We start from the raw sequence: 22,478 nt of genomic DNA, 5'->3' as shown, positions 1-22,478 counted from the left end.
CTACTTGCACATTCATCTTCTGCACATCTACCATTCCAGTGTTTAATTACTATATGGTAATTACTTCGCCACCATGTCCTATTTATTTCCTTACCTCCCTTATCCTACCTCATTTGCACTCACTGTACATAGACTTTTTCCACGGACTGTATGTGTAATGCTCCGGGTGTCGTGGGTGTGGAGTCAAATGCAGGAGACAGAGAGTTCAATGCTGCGCGTCTTTTAATCGCACCAACGCACCACAGGGTGCTCACAAAAAAGTTACGTGTCCCAAAACACAGGGAATCAAAATGTACAATGGGAAACAATCCCGACCGGACACTAACACGTGCCTATACCACAGAGCCGAAGGTTACATAGAAATAATCCCGCACAACAACCAGGCGGGCCGGCTGTCTAATGAAGACAAACTAATTAAACATCCACAGGTGCTACCACTCAACATACAAGGAGGGGAAGGAAAAACAATCAGTGGCAGCTAATAGGCCGGTGACGACGACCGCCGAGCGCCACCTGCCCGGGAAAGGGAAACACCCTCGGTCGGACTCGTGACAGTATGTTTGTTTATTCCATGTGTAACTCTGTTGTTGTATGTCAAATTTCAAATCAAATGTATTTATTAAGCCCTTCTTACATCAGCTGATATCTCAAAGTGCTGTACAGAAACTGTTAAGAGAATTATGTTCATAAACTGAACTTCAATTAACTACTCAGTCTGCAACCCAGAATTTGTAAGATACTGGTTGAAATGAAAACAGACAGGCCCGGCCCAGCCTACAATAGTCAAATGTAGGCAGCAAGCAATGCAGGTGTAGAAGCACGGTGGCTAGAAAAAACACCCTAGAAAGGCCAGAACCTAGGAAGAAACCTAGAGAGGAACCAGGCTATGAGGTGTGGCCAGTCCTCTTCTGGCTGTGCCAGGTGGAGATTATATCAGAACATGGCCAAGATGTTCAAATGTTCATAGATGACCAGCAGGGTCAAATAATAATAATAATCAGAGTGGATGTCGAGGGTGCAACAGGTCAGCACCTCAGGAGTAAATGTCAGTTGGCTTTTCATAGCCGATCATTCAGAGTATCTCTACCGCTCCTGCTGTCTCTAGAGAGTTGAAAACAGCAGGTCTGGGACAGGTAGCACGTCCGATGAACAGGTCAGGGTTCCATAGCCTCAGGCAGAACAGTTGAAACTGGAGCAGCAGCACGGCCAGGTGGACTGGGGACAGCAATGAGTCATCAGGCCAGGTAGTCCTGAGGCATGGGCCTAGTGCTCAGGTCCTGAGAGAGAGAGAGAGAGAGACAGAGAGACAGAGAGAGACAGAGAGAGTCAGAGAGAGATGTTAGTAACCCATGTGCCTCACCATAATAATTTGGTCTATTTTCACCTCTTAATTTTGCCTGCTGTTCTGACTGGGTGGTGCATATGTAGCCTATAACCTGTTTTTGAGAATTGTAATCATTGAATATTGTAAGAGCTTTCACTGTCTGCTTATATGCCCCCTTTCATTTATCCTACGGTTCAGACTTGGTGTACAGAGCGAACACTGTAAGAACGGCCCATGTTCTGAATTCTGTCACTGTACATTTCAAAAGTGCTGAACAAATAGTTATATTGACTACATCCGTCCTAGCTCGCTCATTAATGTCTTAATTGATATTACGGATTAGCCTCATATCCGCTTGTCGTCCCCTTATGCCATAGTTTGTACATCTCAATTGTCATTAGAAATCTCATTTGTTTACGCAAGTCAGCAATTTCAGCGTTGTTTTTTTTAAAGGCAGTAAATGAGGCTGAATGAACTGTTTCGCTGCCAGACAAGGCTCAGCTGATAGCCAGGTGTAGCAGTGGTACAAATATTAGATTTTATATTTGTATCTTATAGTGTCGAATGGCTCCATTTAAAGTACATTGAAGTTATTTGTCAGGCAGGCCATATGCATTTTTTTTTTGGCACAGGTCAAAGCTGTCCTTGGGCTGATTTACATGTGTAAAAGGCGCAAATGGCTCATCATCATTAGGTTAAACTATATAGGTTGTTTACAGCAGGATTTCCCAAACTTGGTCCGATTCTCCGGTTGGAACATTATTGAAGTTTTATTTTAAAAACATCCTAAAGATTGATTCTATACATCGTTTGACATGTTTCTGCGGACTGTAACGGAACTTTTGGACATTTCGTCTTCTCCTAGTGAGCACAATTCGTGACTTTGGATTTGTTTACAAAACGTGCTAACAAAAGTAGCTATTTGGACATAAATTATGGACATTATCGAACAAAACAAACATTTATTGTGGAACTGGGATTCCTGGGAGAGCATTTTGATGAAGATCATTAAAGGTTTGTGAATATTTATAATGTTATTTCTGACTTCTGTTGACTGCACAATATGGCGGATATCTTTTTGGTTTGTTGGGTCTCTGAGCGCCGTACTCAGATTATTGCATGGTTAGCTTTTTCCGTAAAGCTTTTTTGAAATCTGACACAGCGGTTGCATTAAGGAGAAGTTTATCTAAAGTTTCATGTATAATACTTGTATCTTCATCAACATTTATTATGAGTATTTCTGTAAATTGATGTGGCTTTCTGCAAAATCACTGGATGTTTTTGGATCTACTGAACATAACGCGCCAATGTATACAGAGATTTTTTTATATAAATATGAACTTTATCGAACAAAACATACATGTATTGTGTAACATGAAGTCCCATGAGTGTCATCTGATGAAGATCATCAAAGGCTAGTGATTAATTCTATCTCTATTTCTGATTTTTGTGACTCCCCTCTTTGACTGGAAAAAATGGCTGTGTTTTTCTGTGACTTGGCTCTGACCTAACATAATTGTTTGTGGTGCTTTCGCTGTAAAGCCTATTTGAAATTGGACACTGTGGTGGGATTAACAACAAGATTACCTTTAAAGTGGTATAAGATACTTGTATGTTTGAGGAATTTGGCGCCCTGCACTTTCACTGGCTGTTGTCATATCGATCCCGTTAACGGGATCTCAGCCCTAAGAATCTCTAATCTCACCTATAGGCCTGCAGTGAAGGGAGTGGGTGGAGTAGAAAGTGTTGCTGGGTATTTACACCTCAGTCCCCATAAAATAACACTATATATAGATTCTGCAGACCATGGAGAGTTATCCCAACCCCATTTTTACTTTGGCACATAGAATAGTTCTCTCTATTAGCCAATATGTAATTTATGGGCCTATAGTGTATTGCATTGCGACCAATGGAGTGGGTGGAGTAGAAAGTGTTGTTGGGCATATATAAATTACATCATATTCTACAGACACTGGTGAGTAATCCCAACCCCACTTTTATGTCGGCACGTAGTTCTCTCTATAAACCAATATGTATTTCACATACAATGTATTGTATCGGGGGCATTTATTTGACCTTGGAACATTTTTTAAAACCCACATTTATGGCAAATGTCCATAAATAGGAAAAATATGAATCATTATTAATGTTTAGACAATTATGTTTCATATATTGTGAATAAAAACAGGATAATTACACTTTTCTACTATTACGTAGGGAACTTTTATTTTGAAAATTTCCGAATTTCCGTGACCCGGAAATATTTTTTATTGTTGCTGACGAAAGACTGGTAGCACATAAGAAGAAACTGGAGCTACAGAGCTATCAAACTACTGGTTTTAGTCCACTATTTACGTTTAAACACTTTGTCGTTGGCGATATTTGAAGTGAGCGTGATCCAATATACATCGCATGAGACTGTATTTATCGACTTTTAGTGCTCGCGAGTCAGTCGTCCGAAAATGTCGAGTCGCCTTGCGTTCCAGACACAGCTAGCTTCCATTATGGAGGTATTGGCCAATGCAGCCGTGGCAGAAATCTGCAAACTGGTAGACGACGACTATGCGGTTGTAAGTTTGCAAATGTCACAATGCCAAAGGGAGAACAAAGGTTTGAAGCGAAAGCTGAATCTTCTCGAGCTGAAGATGGCCCGTGGTTACGCCGAACGAAGGCTACGGGAAAGCGCAATGAACAGCCGTCCCAACAGCAGAGTTCATATCAACACCAATGAAAAATTCAGAGGGTCGTCTTCATCAACTGGTAAGAAGACTGTAATATCATACCATGTCTGATACTAGTTTATTTGATTACCCCTGCTGATAAAGTAAATAAAAAAACACCACTGGAAAATAGGTCTGGGTGACATGGCCAAAATATCATCAATATAGTATTTATTTTGTATTTTTAACGGTATGACGGTTCTGAATAATACAAGTTATAAATATGCTTTCTGGGTAGTGCATAAAAAAACAACTGTTTTTAATGGACTTTTTCCATTCTGATTGATTTATACTGTTCTATCAAACTAGATCCAAAAATAATAGGACGACTGACAGTAGTCATTTTTGTAGAACATGACATAGGAATCAAAATCCTATTTTGTAGCCTCACTCTGGTACTCGACCAATTGTTACCATTTGCATAGTTATTTGTTAATTTCCAGTATTAATTTCCAGGATTTTAATCAATTTCCTACACTAATTTATAATTGTATATTTTCCACTCTAACGTTGTCTTAGTATGCCTCTATTTCGTAAAATCGAGGCATTTTGTCGGACGATTTTCGTGGGTTTATTGAAGTCAAAAGTTGATTTTTGTTTTTAGCAATTTAGCTAACCCTAACCGAGGGATCTCCAACAGGTAGATGACAGATCGCAAGCTACCAGTAGTAGTTCTCATCCCACCTATAAGTAGCTCGCTAAGCAATTCTGAAAGTACATGCATTTTTTCCCCCATGTTCCATCGCAAACTGCCAAACATAAAGCTCCTCCCTACAACTATCAAAGCTACGTTGACATTCTCACCCGTTTAGCCACTATTGGCATACAAATTCAAACCTAACATTATCTACCAATTCATTTCCATAAATATTGCCCGTCTGTCTGTTTGGTGCACGCTTTTGTCTATCACTCTGTATGTAGCCAGTTAGTGATCCTAGTAATGATAACCATCTTGTGGGTAGGCAGACTTTCCCCAAAAAAACTTCGTTTAATGTTAAATGCAAATTAGCCTTACCTGACAGAAATATATTACGGTTATTTGTATCAATCGGATGGCCGTTTTTTGCAAATTCTGCCATGACGTGCTGCTGCAGTAGGCATCGCGAGACTCACACATTCCTCTTTGTCTAAATGTGCAATTAAAAGGGTATTGCACTCAAATCAAAACCTGTTCGGTTTTTTTCCAGACCTAAAAATTGGTCTTCTGATGGGATTTAAGCATTGACATGGACTCAGAACATACATTTTCGTTGTTTCTCTATGAATAATTGTAATATTGAGAGTATAAACAAAACAATAAAAAAATAACAGAATTCTCGGAAAATACAAAACATAATTTTATGGGGCTTCTTAGGCCTTATTGCTTAAATAAACAACTGACAGTCTGTGGAATATGGCCAATGTACCACAGATAAGGGCTGTGCTTAAGCACGACACAAAGCAGAGTGCCTGGATACAGCCCTTAGCCGTGGCATAGTGGTCAAATACCACAAACCCCAGAGGTGCCTTATTGGTATTATAAACTGGTTACCAATGTAATTAGAAAAGTAAAAGAGTAAAAATAAATATTTTGTCATACCCGTGGAATACGGTCTGATATACCGCAGCTTTCAGTCAATCAGCATTCAGGGCTCGAACCGCCCAGTTTATAATAACCATTATTTTACAAGGTATATTGACAGAACACATCTCTTGTACACCAAGGATCTGGGGTTGCAGGGTAAAGAAGTGAAGACTGTGCCAATAAGAAAGCTATCAACAAAAAAAAGTAGCTCATGTTAAAAAAAAGTTGGAGACCCCTGCCCTAACTGTTTTCTTAACCTTAACCTAATTCTCCTAACCTGCTATGTTAATTCTCCTAACCTGCTGTTGACAAGCTGTATCCTTTCTAAACAAAACCCTTGACCACCCGTAGTTGTTGACTTGTGCTAGAAAGTTAGTTAGCTAGCAGTTTTCAGCTGTTATGCATTTTTATCGGCAGTTAGGAAACTGATGATTGCCATAATTTTTTTGTCATTACGGAATAATTTAATGTAACAAATCAAACATTAAAATAGCGTTATAGAGGTTAGTCAACATTTTTACGTTTTACGCCCAGCCCTACTGGAAAACCATCAACTTGTGTAATATTGACTTTTTCCCCCCATTCGGGCCACATATACAGTCATTGGGGTCACCTTCACTGAGTGTACAAAACAGGAACACCTTCCTGCAGTAAGCTGAATTCGCTGTCATGTTCGTGGAACCATTCCTGGACAATCCTAGCCTTGTGGCATGGGGCATTATCCTGCTGGAAAAAAATCTATTCACAGATGGATACACTGCTGCCATGAAGGGATGCATCTGATTGGCGACGATGTTCAGATATTCTGTGGCATTCAAACGTTGCTCCACTTTTATCAAGGGGCCCAATGTGTGCCATGAAAACACACCCCACACCATCATATCACCTCCAGCCTGTATTGTTGACACTTGGCATGATGGATGCATGTACTCGTGGTTTTCTCCATACCGTAGGCCTCTCCTCAGTGTGAAACAGCAGGAACCATGATTCATCCAACCAGGCAATGTTTTTCCAATTCTCCAGTGTTTTCGTTCCTTAGCCCACTGCAACCACAGTTTCTTTTATTTTGCTGAGAGAAGTGGAACTCTGTAAGGTCGTCAGCTGCCATACCCCATTCGTGTCACGGACCAACGAGTTGTACATTCTCTTATGGGTCTTTGGGCACCAATGTTGTAGTGAACTGTCTGTTTCTCTGCACAATTCGTGTCAACCTCCTTTGTCCTCTTTCATCAATGACCCGTTTTTGACCACTGGCATGTCGTTGGCTGGATATCCTTTTGGTGGTGGACCATTCTTGATACACACAGGAAACTGTTGAGTGTGAAAAACCCAGCAGCGTTGCAGTTCTTGACACACTCAAACCGTTGCGCCTGGCACCTACTACCATACCCTGTTCAAAGGCACTTCAATATTTTGTCTTGCCCATTCATCCTCTAAATGGCAAAATCCATGTCTCAATTGTCTGAAGGCTTACAAAAAAATCCTCCCTTTAACCTGTCTCCTCACCTTCATCTACACAGATTGAAGTGGGTTTAACAGGTGACATCAATAAGGGATCATAGCTTTCACCTGGATTCACCTGGTCAGCCTCATGAAAAGAGCATGTTCCTAATGTTTTGCACACTCACTGTATACAGTCATTGGGACCCACCTTTGTTTTGGTCATTCAAATCTGACAAAGCTCATCTAGGCCAATGTGGGCTCGAGTCAACCGGCAATTTCTTTTACAAGTAAGTTGATTTATTTATTTTTTAATCGTAGGTGGTGTCTACGACATACAACTAGATCACATGGGGATGTGGTCAGGAGGCCCTGGAGCCAGTAATGATCACAACAGTCCTCAGATGCATCCCAACCCCATCCGAGACAAGGTAAGTTCAAGAAACCAAAACTGTAATACTGGTTGTCAAGGTCTTACACACTTCAAGAAAAAATATATACTTGGTTGCTCACCATTATATTCCATTATAGCATAGTCCTACAGTACACAATGGCCCATTTGAACCATTTTGAGCACTTGGCAGCATCAGTCACCAGAAGGTCATTATCAACCATGTTGTGGTGTATATTTATGCGGTTAATTCCCGACTTTTCGATCTTCCAGTCGCCAGATCTGCAGCTTGTGGAGCCTGAGTCTCTGCTGGTCAAAGAGGAGAGGATGGAGGATCCCCTTGGAGACGCGGAGGCAGACGACGTACCACTGATTGGAGAGGACGGTGAGTGTGTTAGTCCGTCTCAACTTTGGTTGCTGTGTTGCAGATATTGCAATTACTCACCCCATGCATTTGCTCAACATCAACACTCCATTCTCACACTACTCAACCTGGCCATACCTTTGACTTGAGTTAACCATTAACTTGCTCTCATCAACCTTCCTCTCTCCTCCAGGAGTGGTGGAGTGTGGACCTCGTGGAGGCAGCGATAGAACTGGCCCTGGGGACTCCACATCCCATCCACCCACTTCAGCCCATGGCCCAGAGCAGCTCAGCCAGCCTCAGCACCCCGAGCAGCAGCAGGGCCCCAGGAACAGGCACCGTGTGGAGGTCAGTGGCTCGGCACCTCTCCTTAAGTCTGACTGTGAACCCCAACACGCAGGACTGCTGCACCAACCCCACCCTGCTGCGTTTGATATGTACAGTGCTGATGACGACAGAGGGGACGGTCTGGGGCAGCTGGGCTCGTTCTTTAATGAGCGTAACCAGGCAGAGGCGGCTGGGGCTGGGCAGCCATCTTGTTCGTACAGCACAGTCGCCGAGGCTGCTGCGTCTTTTCAGTCCGGGCACCGCCGTGCACTTCCTGCTTCGGTCACCGTCCACCGCCATCTCCCGGGGAGCCGAGAGGAGGTTCTGAACGTCGACTCGGAGGAGGAGGATGGAAAGGCGCCTCTGGAGAAGTGGGGTCGCGACAGTGGAATGTCTGCAATGTTTGGGGGAGGAGGCAGGTTCCAGGGTAACCATGGCAACATGACCGCCCCATCACAATCTCACTCCAATGACATTGCGATGCCGTCGACTTCTGACGCGAACGGGTGGACACACGGTGGCGGGGGCAGAAACACTGGCGGCGGCAACACTGGTTTCCCCCTGACGAGGGACGGCAAGGTCCCCCACAGGACCAGTGCCCGGGAGAAACTGTTCATCTGCAACTTCTGCGGCAAGGCGTTCAACCGGCCCAAGAAAGTAGAGATCCACCTGAGGACCCACACAGGGGAGAGGCCGTTCAGATGCAACACCTGTGGGAAGATGTTCTCCGAGGCTGGCAACCTGAAGAAGCACCAGAGGGTCCATACAGGGGAGAAACCCTTCCACTGTGAGCTCTGTGGGAAAGGATTCGCCTGGATTCGGAACCTCAAGACCCACCACGAGAGGAACCATCCAGACGTATATCCCCCGGACACGAGTCCTAGTTTTATCCCACCTGCACTACTGCCCACTCATATGGTCAGGTGCCACAAAGAAGAACATAGGCAAATTACAGTTGACCTAGAACCGAGCAGTACGGCTGGCCCTTAAATGTACGCTGAGCGTTAATATCAACAACATGCATGTCAATCTGTCCTGACTCAATGCCGAGGAGAGATTGACTGCATCCCTACTTGTCTTTTATGAGCGGTATTGACATGTTGAAGGCACCAAACTGTCCGTTCAGACAGCTGACTACATGGAACTCTCTTCCACATCAAAGTAACTCAAGCGAGCAGTTAAATCTTTTATTTTTTCTGTATCAGATAAAACAACACCTTATGGCACAGTGTGGACTGTGAAGAGACAAGCACATATGCTAACACGTTAACACACTCTAATATGCTAACACACTCTACTCACGTATGCATTGTAATATTGTGGATGTGTAGTGGTGTAATAATGTGTTGTGTGATGTATTGTTTTTTTATATTATAGTTTGTGATGTTAATTGTTTTAATCCTGTTTTGCCCTCCCTGGGCAGCAGCTAGTGGAGATCCTAATGAATACAAATTAGCATCACCTAGAGCAGGGTCGGGACCCTAACTTACTTATTAAGCAGTAAACTCATCACATAGAGCAGGGGTGGCAGGGTAGCCTAGTGGTTAGAGCGTTGGACTAGTAACCGGAAGTTCAAACCCCCGAGCTGACAAGGTACAAATCTGTTGTTCTGCCCCTGAACAGGCAGTTAACCCACTGTTCCTAGGCCGTCATTGAAAATAAGAATTTGTTCTTAACTGACTTGCCTAGTTAAATAAAGGTCAAATAAAATATATATTTTTTAGTTTTCCTTACTCCATTAAGCTAATCAAGTTTCCACTGTGTTTTAGAAACCAGACTGTTTCTAGCCAGGAGGTCTCAACCTTATGCTTAAAAATGAATCAGGGGTGACCTACCATTTGGCAGACAAAATGAACAATGATCTAGTGTCAGTCATCATGAATCACAACTCACAGGTGCCCCTGTGATAGGTGGGCACGCGTGGAAATGTTTTTGGGTATGAGAGGTGGTTTTGATTATGTACATAAGACATTTCATATCAGTGGACTAAGGAAGGGTGAATTTGGTCCAAAAGAAGCTACCGATTTAAGGTATTCATGGTAAATGTCAACCATAAAATGTAAATCTGGAGAGGATGATGCTGGTTCTTTGTGTACATATTTAAAATGGTTCTGTATATCTAAGTGGACAGATTCACTTTTTAATAAGTTATTTAATGCCAGTTTATGAATGAGTGGCAGTTTATTTACTATAACAATCTTTCCCCTAAATAATAATCATGTATTACAATGCCTCTGTTTTTTTGTTTTTTTCTACATATGGAACTATTATGAATAAAATACATTCCTTACACTGAGGTTCCTGTCATTATTGAAATGAATAGGCAAGACAAAGGAAAGCTGAAGTGATTCAAACAATTATCCAATAAGAAAAGCTCTTCTGGGGCTGCTTTACAAGTCTGTCACACACACATATCTCCCACCACCTGCAAGAACACTCATAAATAGCTAATATTTGATTAATCATTATTGAGCGAGACACACGTTTTGTTAATCTTCCAGTAAATTCTAGGTCACTTAATCTTTGTTAAATAATGTTATCACTCAAACCATAAGGTCACTATAGCCACTATATTTCATTGGAGATGTCCTGTATTAAGAGGTTCTGAGTAACAGACATCCATTCACCAGTCAAATGATGCAACAAGATGCATATAAACCTCTGTAGCTACATAAGATACTTGTTGCATGCATGTAAGATGTACACAATTTGTAATCCGTTGGTCCATAGATTTATTCAAGTCACACAGTTACGATTCTTTGCATAATAGTAATTGTGATGCCTAATTCCTGGTCCGTCCCTGTGTTTCCAGTCTGCAGCGGTGGAGGACAGAGACCCTGACATCCTGCTGATCAAGGTGGAGGATCTGGACCCACGGGGTGGAGGACTCAGCATCCAGGAGGGTGAGTGGAGACTACAGGGGTGGAGGGCTGTGTGTGTGGTTAAAGTGGGTAGTGGCGCTAACAGCAGGGCTTGATAATCAAGGGTTTAGACCTATGACACAAGGCTAGTTAGATCCCATGTGAAGACTACACTGTTGCATCCATCCCTGCCTGTTCCAGAGCATAAAGCTTTGAAAACATGTTCTAATGGCATTGACATTCCACAAGTTTAGTTCTCCCATTGATTTCAACAACAGCCAGTGGTGTGATTGTGACGCTGTGTTCTCTTCTCAAGGGCCGGAGGAGTCCAGTAGAGACGACTACAGAGGAGGAGCATTACCCCTGGAAGCCACCCACCACACCTCACCCCCAGACCACACCCACCACCACCCCGGGCCGACCAGGCACCACACCACGGAGGTCAGCTATGGCCGTGTGTCGTACGAGAGCCACCCCCTTCCGCTGTGGACCAATGGGGGCAGTGGTGGTAGTGGTGACGTTAGCGTCCCAGGGCCATCCTCCCTCAACCTGTCCTACCCAGCAGGCCCAGGCATGCTGATCATGGGAGGGAGGATGGGGCCTGCTGGCTCTGAGATGGGTCAGCACAGGGGTTTCACTGTAGAAGGCTCCGGAAGCTTCTCAGGTTCTATGGGTTCTAGAGAGGGGTCAGACATGGCTGGTTATGATGTCGGAATGGGGGGGTCGGATGAGGCACAGGGGGGTCAGGAGACGTACAAATGCGGGAGGAAGAAAGTGGTAAGGAAGAAAGCATACCTCTGCAAGTTCTGCGGTAAAGGGTTCTCCTCCCCGGCGAATCTAGAACCGCACCTTAGAACCCACACGGGCGAGCGGCCGTTTGGGTGCACGGTGTGCGGGAAGCACTTCTCTCAGTACTGGAACCTTAAGATCCACAAGAACGTTCACACGGGGGAGAGGCCGTACGCCTGCCCGCTCTGTGGGGAACGCTTTGCCGACCCTAGCAACCTGAAGAAACACCAGAAACGACATCATCCTCAGCAGTAGTACTACGACCTCATCCTCAGCAGTAGTACTACGACCTCATCCTCAGCAGTAGTACTATGACATCATCCTCAGCAGTAGTACTACGACCTCATCCTCAGCAGTAGTACTACGACATCATCCTCAGCAGTAGTACTACTAGATTGGACCGGGGTATTATATCAACCATCTATTTCAATATGAGAAGGGCCAGGTTTTTTTTCTCCTGAAAACTCAGATGGTAAAGAATTGATCTAGGGCCAGGAGTTGTCCCTAATCACTTGACCTGACCAGAAACAACTGATAGTTATAGGATAAAAATAGGACCCAGAGTTTTTCCTCTGGTCAGGTCACATGATCAGGAATAACTCTTGGTCAGTGATATAGACACTATGTTGATATTAGTAAAGGGGTTTAGGGAAGGGTTGTTAGTGAAATCTCTCGTGGACGCACAAGCAATATTTTAAATCTGAGTGTCCGAGATTAGTGTAGTCTGGGTAATTTTGTCTTTGTCTTTTCTTATCTGATCAAGACAAGTCCTTTTAGTAATTAGATTTTGTTCCGGGAGTCCTAAAGCTGGTGATAGTAATAAGCATATTTTTTTGTTTTCTACTCATAAAGCTGTATGAAAATGATAATATGTGGTGAGAATAGTGCATGTTTGATTCCCCTTGTAACACCAAGGTATATAGGTTCAACATACTCCATAAACCAGTAAATGGGTTGAAGTAACAATATTTGTTAGCAGTAAACGTGTAAAAATCTTGTTGGGTGATTTTTTTAAATATTTTGGGTCCAAAATGCTCTACGCTTATAAGGGATAAGTCTATTGTGTCACAATTCTGTGAAACTTTGATCGATGTCCTTCTCTTGTAATGTTAAAAGAAGATTAAAATGTTTCTTTGCAAAAACGATGAATGAATGAATGTGGTTATTGACATTACATTACTCCATCACAGGACATTCAATTTCCTCAACTGTGACACAATATCAATATGTTAAAGAGCATTCATCACAGCCACAATATTTGCCTGAAATGGAAGTCAAAATAATGATCACTTAAAAGATATTCTCTGTTTTTTTTGTATACTTTTTAGCCAGTAGTTCTGAAAGTAGCGCCCACGAGCCAAAAGTGGTCCCGGACAATTGCGTTCTACATCACAAATGTGCAGATGTGTGCACCACGTCATTGCTCTCTCTCGCTTTACTCTGAGACTGTCTTGCTAGCTGTCACTCAAATGGCGAGGGGCTGAAGCTTATTGGATGAAATTCAAATTGCTAGGGGGCTGGTCCGCGTGAGGGTAAATGTAGGGAAAATGGCGCCACACAGCTTCCAGAAAAGTAAGGATTTTGTGGATAATTGAGGTAAAACCGTTATTCTGCTCATAGATTATGCGTGTATGAACTACACATTGACACATCCAGCCCAAAGCGGAAGGGTTAAAAAATACTTACTATATACTCGCCAGTACCGGAACATGTCTTTAACAAATTTACTCACTTTAATGAATTATTATTTATTGCTACGGAAGTCAAAACGGTGAATTAGACTTTCCTAAATATATTTTTGATTTACAGTACACTGAGTATACAATCGGGCACATCCCGTTCATGGCAACAATGTATCAATCTGCGAATTGCCACAAGACTAGGATTGTCCAGGAATGGTTCCACAAACATGACAGTGAATTCAACTTATTGCAGTGGCCTGCCCAGTCACCAGATCTCAATCCAAGTGAGGATCTGTGGGATGAGATGGAGCGAGTAGAGATCCACTACCAGCCAACTTGACACAACTGTGGGAAGCATTGGAGTCAACATGGGCCAGCATCCCTGTGGAATGCTTTCCACACCTTGTAGAGTCCATGCCCTGACGAATTGAGGCTGTTCTGAGGGCAAAAGGGGGTGCAACAGAATATTACAGCAACACCTCTAAATTAAATCGAATTTCATTTGTCGCGTACAAATATTTAGAAGATGTTATCGCGGATGTAGCGCAATGCTTATGTTTCTAGCTCCAACAGTACAGTAATACCTAACAAAATACAAAGAAAAACGTGAATGTAAAATTCCCCAAAAGAAAAAGAAAGGGATTAAGAAATATACAAATATTAGAAGGAGCAATATCACAGTCCAGAATATAAATATATATATGTATATGATGGTGTGTATAGACATATGAAGTGGGTAAAACAGTATGTAAACATTATTCAAGTGACCAGTGTTCAATGACTATGCACATAGGGCAGCAGTCTCCAAGGTGCAGGGTTCTAGTACCGGGAGGTAGCCAGCTAGTAACAGTCACTAAGGTTCAGGGCATGGTACTGGGCGAAGGCCGGTTAGTGGTGACAGTTTAACAGTCTGATGGCCTGGAGATAGAAGCTAGTTTTCAGTCTCTCAGTCCCAGCTTTGATGCACCTGTACTGTCTCCGCCTTCTAGATGGTAGAGGGATGAACAGGGCGTGGCTCGGGTGGCTGAGGTCCTTGATGATCTTCTAGATGGTAGAGGGATGAACAGGGCGTGGCTCGGGTGGCTGAGGTCCTTGATGATCTTCTTGGCTTTTCTGTGACACCCTGTGCTGTAGGTGTCCTGGAGGGCAGGCAGTGATGCGTTTTGCTGATCGCTATCTATCTAGTGTTTAGTTTATCTCATAGGCTCTTTCTCCTCTCCTCTTCCTAGCCTGCAGCTCCTGAATCAACTCCATCAACACTAAGACTGGAACAGAACCTGGGAAGTATCACAGCAGCAGGAGGACCTGACCTGACAGCAGAGTGTAAGTGGAGAATGAAAATAAACCAGGAATGCATGACAACTGTGTCGGCGCCCACCAGACAGTGTCACTGAGCTACTCACTTATAACAGTTTACTAAAAGCTATTTTCTTAATGAGGGAAACGAGGCCAGTTCAGCCCCCCTTTAAGTTGAATGCACTAACTGTAAGTCGCCTTGGATAAGAGTGTCTGCTAAATCAGGGTTTTCCAAACTTGGGTCTTGGGGTCCCCCCTGGGTGCCCGTGTTGGTTTTTGCCAAAACATGCACCCAGGGGGGACCCCAGGACCGAGTTTGGGAAACCATTACCAAAGTGTACATGTAAAAGCCCTCTCTAGCTTATCATCATTTACCATGTCTTTTAACTCAGAATGAGCGTCTCAACTAGTATTTACAATAAACATGCACCTTTTCTATGATCTTTCTCCAGGTACTGGGGAGTCTTCCTCACAAAAAGGTATTGGAACCACCAGTCCCACAGCGAGCCTAGGTAATAAAGCCAATATACCCAAGGGAGCACCAGACAACACAACTCCAACCCAGACCACACAGCAGCTCAGCAAGCAGAGAGCAGCCAACACGCTAAGCTCTGAGTACTCACTGTTTGAGCTGGAGACCTTCTTCACGCGCTGGGCCCCAGACACATCGGCATCAACATCGCCCTCCGGTGGGCCCTCGTGCTCCTACACCGACGACACTACGGACACTGACCCAGACTGCCTCATAGTCGACCCAGAGCCTAAGCCCCAGCTCCTCTCAGCGAGGCCCACAGGGGAGGGTGTGCCTTTCTCTGGGCATCAGGGAGTACAAACAGCCACTCTGGATGTGGGTGGGGGCATCCAGGGGCATCCCACATGGAGCAGGGCAGCCATTTTGAGAGCGTCTCAACAAGCACATCAGCGGCAGCTTCAACGACGTCTCAGAGCACAGCAGCTACAACAGACTCACCCAGAAAACCCAACTACCTCCACCACCAACACTACTAGTACCGGTATGTCTTCCCAATCCCTTCACTCCCTGGTAGGTCTACCACCAGGAAGAGGGACCACGGCCAAAGGCTTTGCCCACATCGAGGTGACCCTGGCTGGGCAGCAGGCAGCCCAGCTGGCCCAGCAGCACTGCGATGCGGCCGGGAGGAGAAAGAGCTACGTGTGCCGAGCCTGCGGTAAGGCCTTCACCGGTCAGTCCAACCTGGAGGCTCACCAGAGGGTACACACAGGGGAGAAGCCGTTCAGGTGTGCCACCTGTGGGAAGATGTTCTCCGAGGCTGGCAACCTGAAGAAGCACCAGAGGGTCCACACGGGGGAGAAACCCTTTGCCTGTAGCCACTGTGGGAAGCGCTTCGCCTGGATATGCAACCTCAAGACACACCAGCAGTCAGTCTGTGGAGATGGGGGAGAAGGGGTGTGAGGCATAAAATTAGAATCAGTAGGCTGGACGGACATGGTTCTAAAATCTACGATAGAATATTGCTGACACAGACATCAACGGGAATTCATTCTAATCGTAATGATGTGAGACGGACAACCCCCCAAACCTCCAAAACAAACACTACAATATAAAGGAAATGTAGAAGGGATTAGCAGAAAGTTGTCTTTACAGGTGACACTTTTTTCCTCTGTTCAGCTCCAGATCGTTGTTACAGTAGTTAAAGTAACTATGTTAGGCGATTATTAGATAAAGTATCTTTATTTGAAAATGAAATGTGGAATTAATATCGAATATCATGTGCATATTATATGAACAAATGTGTTCCAAGACATGTATTTTTTTATATTATTAGGTAAACTTTTTTTAATTTGCAAGATTTGACGTCCTTAATAATTGCCAATCTGCGTCCGTCATGCAATAGCAAGTAATGTGGCCACAGACAGTGACATCAAAATAAACATATTTTCTTAACACAATAAGGTAGTACTAAATATTCGCATCGATTATGAACTATTCTGTTCTTTTGTGAGACCAGCAGGTTCGTTTGAAAATCAGCTTTTGTTATTGGGGCCAAGTCACTATGTAATACTAAATGCAACCGCAATGTGGCAACATTTTATTTTCAGACTTTCCCGCCCTGCTTTCAAAATCATCTGCAAATACAGTCTACTGATAGGCCCGGCTAGCTCAGTCGGTAGAGCATGAGACTCTTAATCTCAGGGTCGTGGGTTCGAGCCCCACGTTGGGCGCTGTTTTTTCTTTAAACCTTTGAAATGAAAAAAAGCATATTTTTAGCACTTTTGTTGTACTTTGTTGTACTGTATTTTTTGTACTTTTGTTTTAATTACGCTGCATTAGCTATCGCTTCGTACTCCATACATTCATCGTGGAAAATAAACGCTAGTGGGCGTGGCGTTTGGCCAGAGCGATGTGGATAGAGCAAGTCAGGTAGCTAGGTTCATTTTTCTATCGCTTCCCTTAAAAATATAATTAACATAACATAACATACGCCATTACATGATGAATAAATATACCACAATCCATGTTGGTGAAAAAGGTTAGCAGAGGATGGTTTCGATCCATCGACCTCTGGGTTATGGGCCCAGCACGCTTCCGCTGCGCCACTCTGCTCCGCAGCGTTGGAGTAAATAATTGTGTTAATAAACCTAAGGAGTCGCACACGTAACATTATCAACTGTAGTATTTCTTTGGTACTCTTTTTTTGTTTCGATATTATTAGTTTATATTTATTTTTGTACCCATCATTTGTCATCATTACAGTTCAATACATTCCTACACTTCCCTTTCAAAAACTAAACCTTTTCAGAAGGTAAACATGTATATTCAGATATACAATGCGCATAATATATAAAGCAAATGAATTTTACACGGGTGGTCGGTCCGAAAATTACTGAGAATGAAGAAAACATATTGTTCCCTGACCGGGAATCGAACCCGGGCCGCGGCGGTGAGAGCGCCGAATCCTAACCACTAGACCACCAGGGAAGGCTAGAAAACTTAGTACAGTTTGACTATTGATCTGTGTTACTACTCAAACCCGGTCTTTACAATTACTTGATCGTGGATGATGTTTCCAAAGTTAAAAAAATATTCACTTGAACTCGATTGACCAACTCGCGCAGCTCTCCTGCATTAATGTACATAAATGGCATCATTTTGGGTTACTGGAGTTAAGTTTTGTGGCACTCTAACTAGAACCTCGGTCCTCTTAGTAGAGTAACGGCCAACTAATTTTCAGGGTATGTTGCTAGAGGCAGGATGATTTGTTGCTAAAAGTTGCTAAATTACGTTGTGATGTCATTGCGTGATAACGTAAAACTGCGTTGTTCTGGTGCAGACTCCTATCCCACTTTTTTCTGTATTTCTGGCTGTACAATTTTGATTGAGACTTGTTGATTGATATTGTAAGTTCTGTTCAAGTTCAAACATTCGTGACCAACAGTATTCATTGGGTTTGCCTCGTCGAACCCGTACTACTGCGGCAGTCAGCCAACAATGATTTGCAATTTGCTGAAATTGCTGCTGGCCTGCTGCTGATGTCACTCACAATGCACTTTTGCAGCCAGGCACGTGTGTTGTGACTGAGTGTGTGACAGAGAAAATAGTATTTGTGTCATTTAGAGGGAAAATGCGTGCATTTTAGCATTTGAGTCACGTTTCAAAAGTTGCTAAAAGTTCCAAATACATTTTTAAAAGTAGCTAAATTTGTTGCTAGGTGTTGTTTGGAAACAAAGTTGCCAGGGTAGTCTGAAAAGTTGCAAAATCTAGCAACAAAATTGCTAAATTGGCATCACTGCCAAGGGGGTGTGGTATATGGTCAATATATCAAGGCTAAGGGGTATTATAAATGAGTTACCAACATAATTACAGCATTAAATATAAATACACCTCATGTAGCCTAGCCCATAGGCCTATAACGTGGCCAAATAACGTCTTAAAATAAAGCTCATTAATCTGCTTAAGCAGCGTGTGAGTTTCAAGTTTGGGGAAGATCATTTTCACCATAAAAATGCACCTTTATAATAAAAGCATTGTCGCATTTGCGGTCACTTTTGATAATGGTGTTTCCCGCTAATGGAACATTTGCGCTTACTGCTGCAGTGTGCGCATTGCTGCGTTTATCATGTGAAGAAATAGTCTAATAGTTTATCAAAATGTTAAGCTAATCGTTCTGATCTGGTGTGTCAGCCTCATTGCTTAAAAAAAGTGTTTTTGATGCTAGTGGTTGTATTAATTTGTCCCAGACCATGTTTTAAATATTTATTTCTCGCACAGAATAGAATAGGTCAACTTCTGTATTATGGGTGATAGTAGGTTCCAATATCTTCAATATGCACCTTGGAATTGGATAAGGATGCACGCAGTTGTGTCCCCATTGTGTCTGTCTTCACTTGTAGCCTGTGAGAAAGACCCAATCACGTGATGGAGAGCCATGAGAGTAACAAGTGCTTCGCAGCAATCAGGGAGAAGGGAATTCTAATTATTATATTTAGCCCAAGGGCACAACGGCCACTGGCCGCAAAAGGCATGGATTTCTTTTAGGGTGCATTACGGCCACACAAAAAATGATGCTGCCGGGAAATTCGAGGCATTATCAAGTGCTTGTCAAATTGTGAATGAGAGACTGATGAAGTGTGTACGCCTGGCACAAAAAAAACTAAGCAGAGCTCATGCCTTTCAAGTTCCTTTTTTCAAATCATCATTAGAGTCGCATCATGCAGCCTTACAATGTATTAAAAATCACATCATACTAAATGGAGTATCTCGGTTTTTCATAGAGAATAGTACGAAATGCTCTGAGAACAGGTTGAGAAAGCGCATGTGATTCTCCAACACACTTGGGTGAAGCAATAGCCAATAGAAAGGCAGTCTTGACTGAGAGCTCACATAGCTCAATTGAAGACAGGGGCTCAAATGGTGGGCTCATAAATGATCGTAGGACAACATCTAACTCCCATGAGGGTACTGAAGGTGCCCTGGGGGGCAGTAGCCTGCTGGCACCTTTCACGAATTGTGTGATTTTGTGTAAACAAAAGGTATTGCATTGTTTACCAGCATTTGTAACTTCAGTCTGAAAGTGATCTGTACAAAACAGTTAATCTGATAATACTTGTGGAATATAAAAAACTTGCTTGATATGCCTATATGTTTTACAGTTTCTTGAAATACTTTGCAAATGCAACTTTTTTCTAATGTTTCCAATGTTTTTCTAATGTTCTAATCGACCTGGCCGGGGTATCCTGGAATGACATTGACCTCATCCCGTCAATAGATGATGCCTGGCTATTATTTAAAAGTGCCTTCCTCACCATCTTGAATAAGCATGCCCCACTCAAAAAATGTTGAACTAGGAATAGATATAGTCCTTGGTTCACCTGTCTGCCCTTGACCAGCACAAAAACATCCTGTGGCGTTCTGCATTCGCATCGAATAGCCCCCGTGATATGCAACTTTTTAGGGAAATTAGGAACAAATATACACAGGCAGTTAGAAAAGCTAAGGCAAGCTTTTTCAAACAGAAATTTGCATCCTGTAGTACTAACTCAAAAAAGTTCTGGGACACTGTAAAGTCCATGGAGAATAAGAGCACCTCCTCCCAGCTGCTCACTGCTCTGAGGCTAGGAAACACTGTTACCACCGATAAATCCACTATAATTGAGAATTTCAATTTCAATAAAGCATTTCTCTACGGCTGGCCATGCTTTCCACCCTCTTTTATATCGTTTGAGATTCCCATAGATTGGAAAGCTGCCTCGGTCATCCCCCTCTTCAAAGGGGGAGACACTCTAGACCCAAACCGCTACAGACCTATATCTATCCTACCCTGTCTTTCTAAGGTCTAAAGCCAAGTTAACAGATTACCGCCCATTTCGAATCCCACCGCACCTTCTCCGCTATGCAATCTGGTTTCAGAGCTGGTCATGGGTGTACCTCAGCCACGCTCAAGGTCCTAAATGACATCATAACCGCCATCATTAAGAGACATTACTGTGCAGCCGTATTCATCGACCTGGCCAAGGCTTTCGACTCTGTCAATCACAACATTCTTATTGGCAGACTCGACAGCCTTGGTTTCTCAAATAATTGCCTCGCCTGGTTTACCAACTACTTCTCTGATAGAGTTCAGTGTGTCAAATGGGAGGGCCTGTTGTTCTCTTTTCTGTATACGCTTTATCTTGGCCAGGTCGCAGTTGCAAATGAGAACTTGTTCTCAACTAGCCTACCTGGTTAAATAAAGGTGAAAAATAAAAAATAACAATAATAAATGTGAAAACTAAAATGGTCTATTCATTATTTTTTAGTAGATGGTCTTATCCAGAGCAAGTCCATACATTTACATACTAGGTGCCCCATGGGAATCAAACCCACAACCCTAGTATTGCAAGCGCCATGCTCTACAAACTAAACCACATCATCACAAACCACTTGATGTCTCAATGTACTCAAAGACTGGATTGTACATTGTTTTTCTTCATGGTGATGTAAAGTCTACAGGTACAAACGTAGATGATCAGCTTATGTACAATACAGTAATGTGCATTTACATTAAGGGGTTTGTAAGAATGGTACGTTAATACTGCACAAAAAGTGTTTGTTTCCTTGTTATTTGATCAAGAAAAATATTGAATTTGATGTGGATGTTTTGTGTCTTTGGACATAACTTGGCACCTTTTGATGTAGATGTTTGAGGTCAGGGTTTTGTTCTTTCTGGATCCCATTAGAATGATGATCAACTCTTACAATTCCAGCTATTGAGTCCTGCAAGATACTCTTCTTAATTAGGTAACTACCTTTTTGCCAAAGCAGAGATGCTGAATTTTTGTTGCTTTCACTGTTGTTGCTTTCACTATATTTACTGCTAATACTAGTAAAGACCCAGTGCACTACTTTTGTGAACAAATCTTTTTTTATTAATCTTTTTTTTTTGTATTCTGATTTTTCAGGTGGTGCTGCAGCACCCTCAGCACCCCTACTTCCTGTGGCTATGCCTGCAATAGCTCAAGAAGTAGGCTAAACTGTTCTGTCGTAGCCAGCGAAGAGTCCAGATCTGAGTCACATCCCTAACCTATGGCGAGAACTGAAAACAGCAGTCGGTGGAGGGCAGCCCTAAAACATTGAAGAATTAGAGCAGTTTGCTGCTGAAAACTGGGCCAAATTGCCTGTAGAAAGGAGCAGCAAGCCTATTGATGTCTACAAGACGTATTTGTCAGAAGGTATCTTGGTCAACGGCTGTGCAACCAAGTACTAGCTCCTGGGTGCCAATCATTTTGCCAATGCCATTTGTCTTTATTTTCTAAATTAAAATTGTAAACCTATGTTTACAAAAATATATATATATTTGGCCGTAACTGTATGATTGAATTGTTGACAACACACTATATTATGCAACATAAATGGGTTAAACCCCATTTCATGCCCCATGGGGTTAATGATCAATATTCAGACTAAAGGTTGCCTAGAAAATAATCCCTGTAATAGTGATCAAAACTGCACTTGATGATTTATTATCTCAAAATGTGTTCGGAACATGTGGGAAACATGATGGAAAAACCTAGATCATTTGAAATTCAAGAGAAACATTTTGGGGGATACTGCACACTACACAACACCTGAATAAGCATTAATTTCAATGTAATTGAAAATGTATGTTTGGACACACAAAATTGCCATCGTTTTCTCAAATTCAACGTCAGTCCTCATTTAACAATGCTTACCTACCTATGAAAGCCATTGAAGCAGACCTAA

General features: G+C 42.8%; 1 protein-coding gene and 2 non-coding genes across 3 annotated transcripts; 2 read left to right on the top strand and 1 right to left on the bottom strand.

The window, feature by feature from the left end:
- The first annotated feature begins 3,583 nt into the window (after window positions 1-3,583).
- LOC110498656 (Krueppel-like factor luna) lies at window positions 3,584-17,403 on the top strand. Its single transcript, XM_036954340.1, has 8 exons — window positions 3,584-4,084; window positions 7,370-7,479; window positions 7,713-7,824; window positions 7,997-8,151; window positions 10,943-11,033; window positions 11,308-11,432; window positions 14,692-14,785; window positions 15,211-17,403. Exons 1-8 carry the CDS (start codon window positions 3,787-3,789, stop codon window positions 16,188-16,190), a joined length of 1,965 nt encoding a protein of 654 aa, XP_036810235.1. The 5' UTR covers window positions 3,584-3,786; the 3' UTR covers window positions 16,191-17,403.
- Window positions 16,888-16,960, top strand: trnak-cuu. Its single transcript has one exon. It is a non-coding gene; the product is annotated as a tRNA-Lys (tRNA).
- A 242-nt stretch (window positions 17,404-17,645) lies between the features above and the next one.
- On the bottom strand, window positions 17,646-17,717 carry trnae-cuc. Its single transcript has one exon. It is a non-coding gene; the product is annotated as a tRNA-Glu (tRNA).
- Window positions 17,718-22,478: the final 4,761 nt, after the last annotated feature.

This window comes from Oncorhynchus mykiss, chromosome 19 (genome assembly GCF_013265735.2).
Source record: "Oncorhynchus mykiss isolate Arlee chromosome 19, USDA_OmykA_1.1, whole genome shotgun sequence".
Lineage (NCBI taxonomy): Eukaryota > Metazoa > Chordata > Actinopteri > Salmoniformes > Salmonidae > Oncorhynchus > Oncorhynchus mykiss.
Note: the sequence above shows the minus strand (reverse complement) of the source record. Positions and strands in the feature narration are given on the sequence as shown.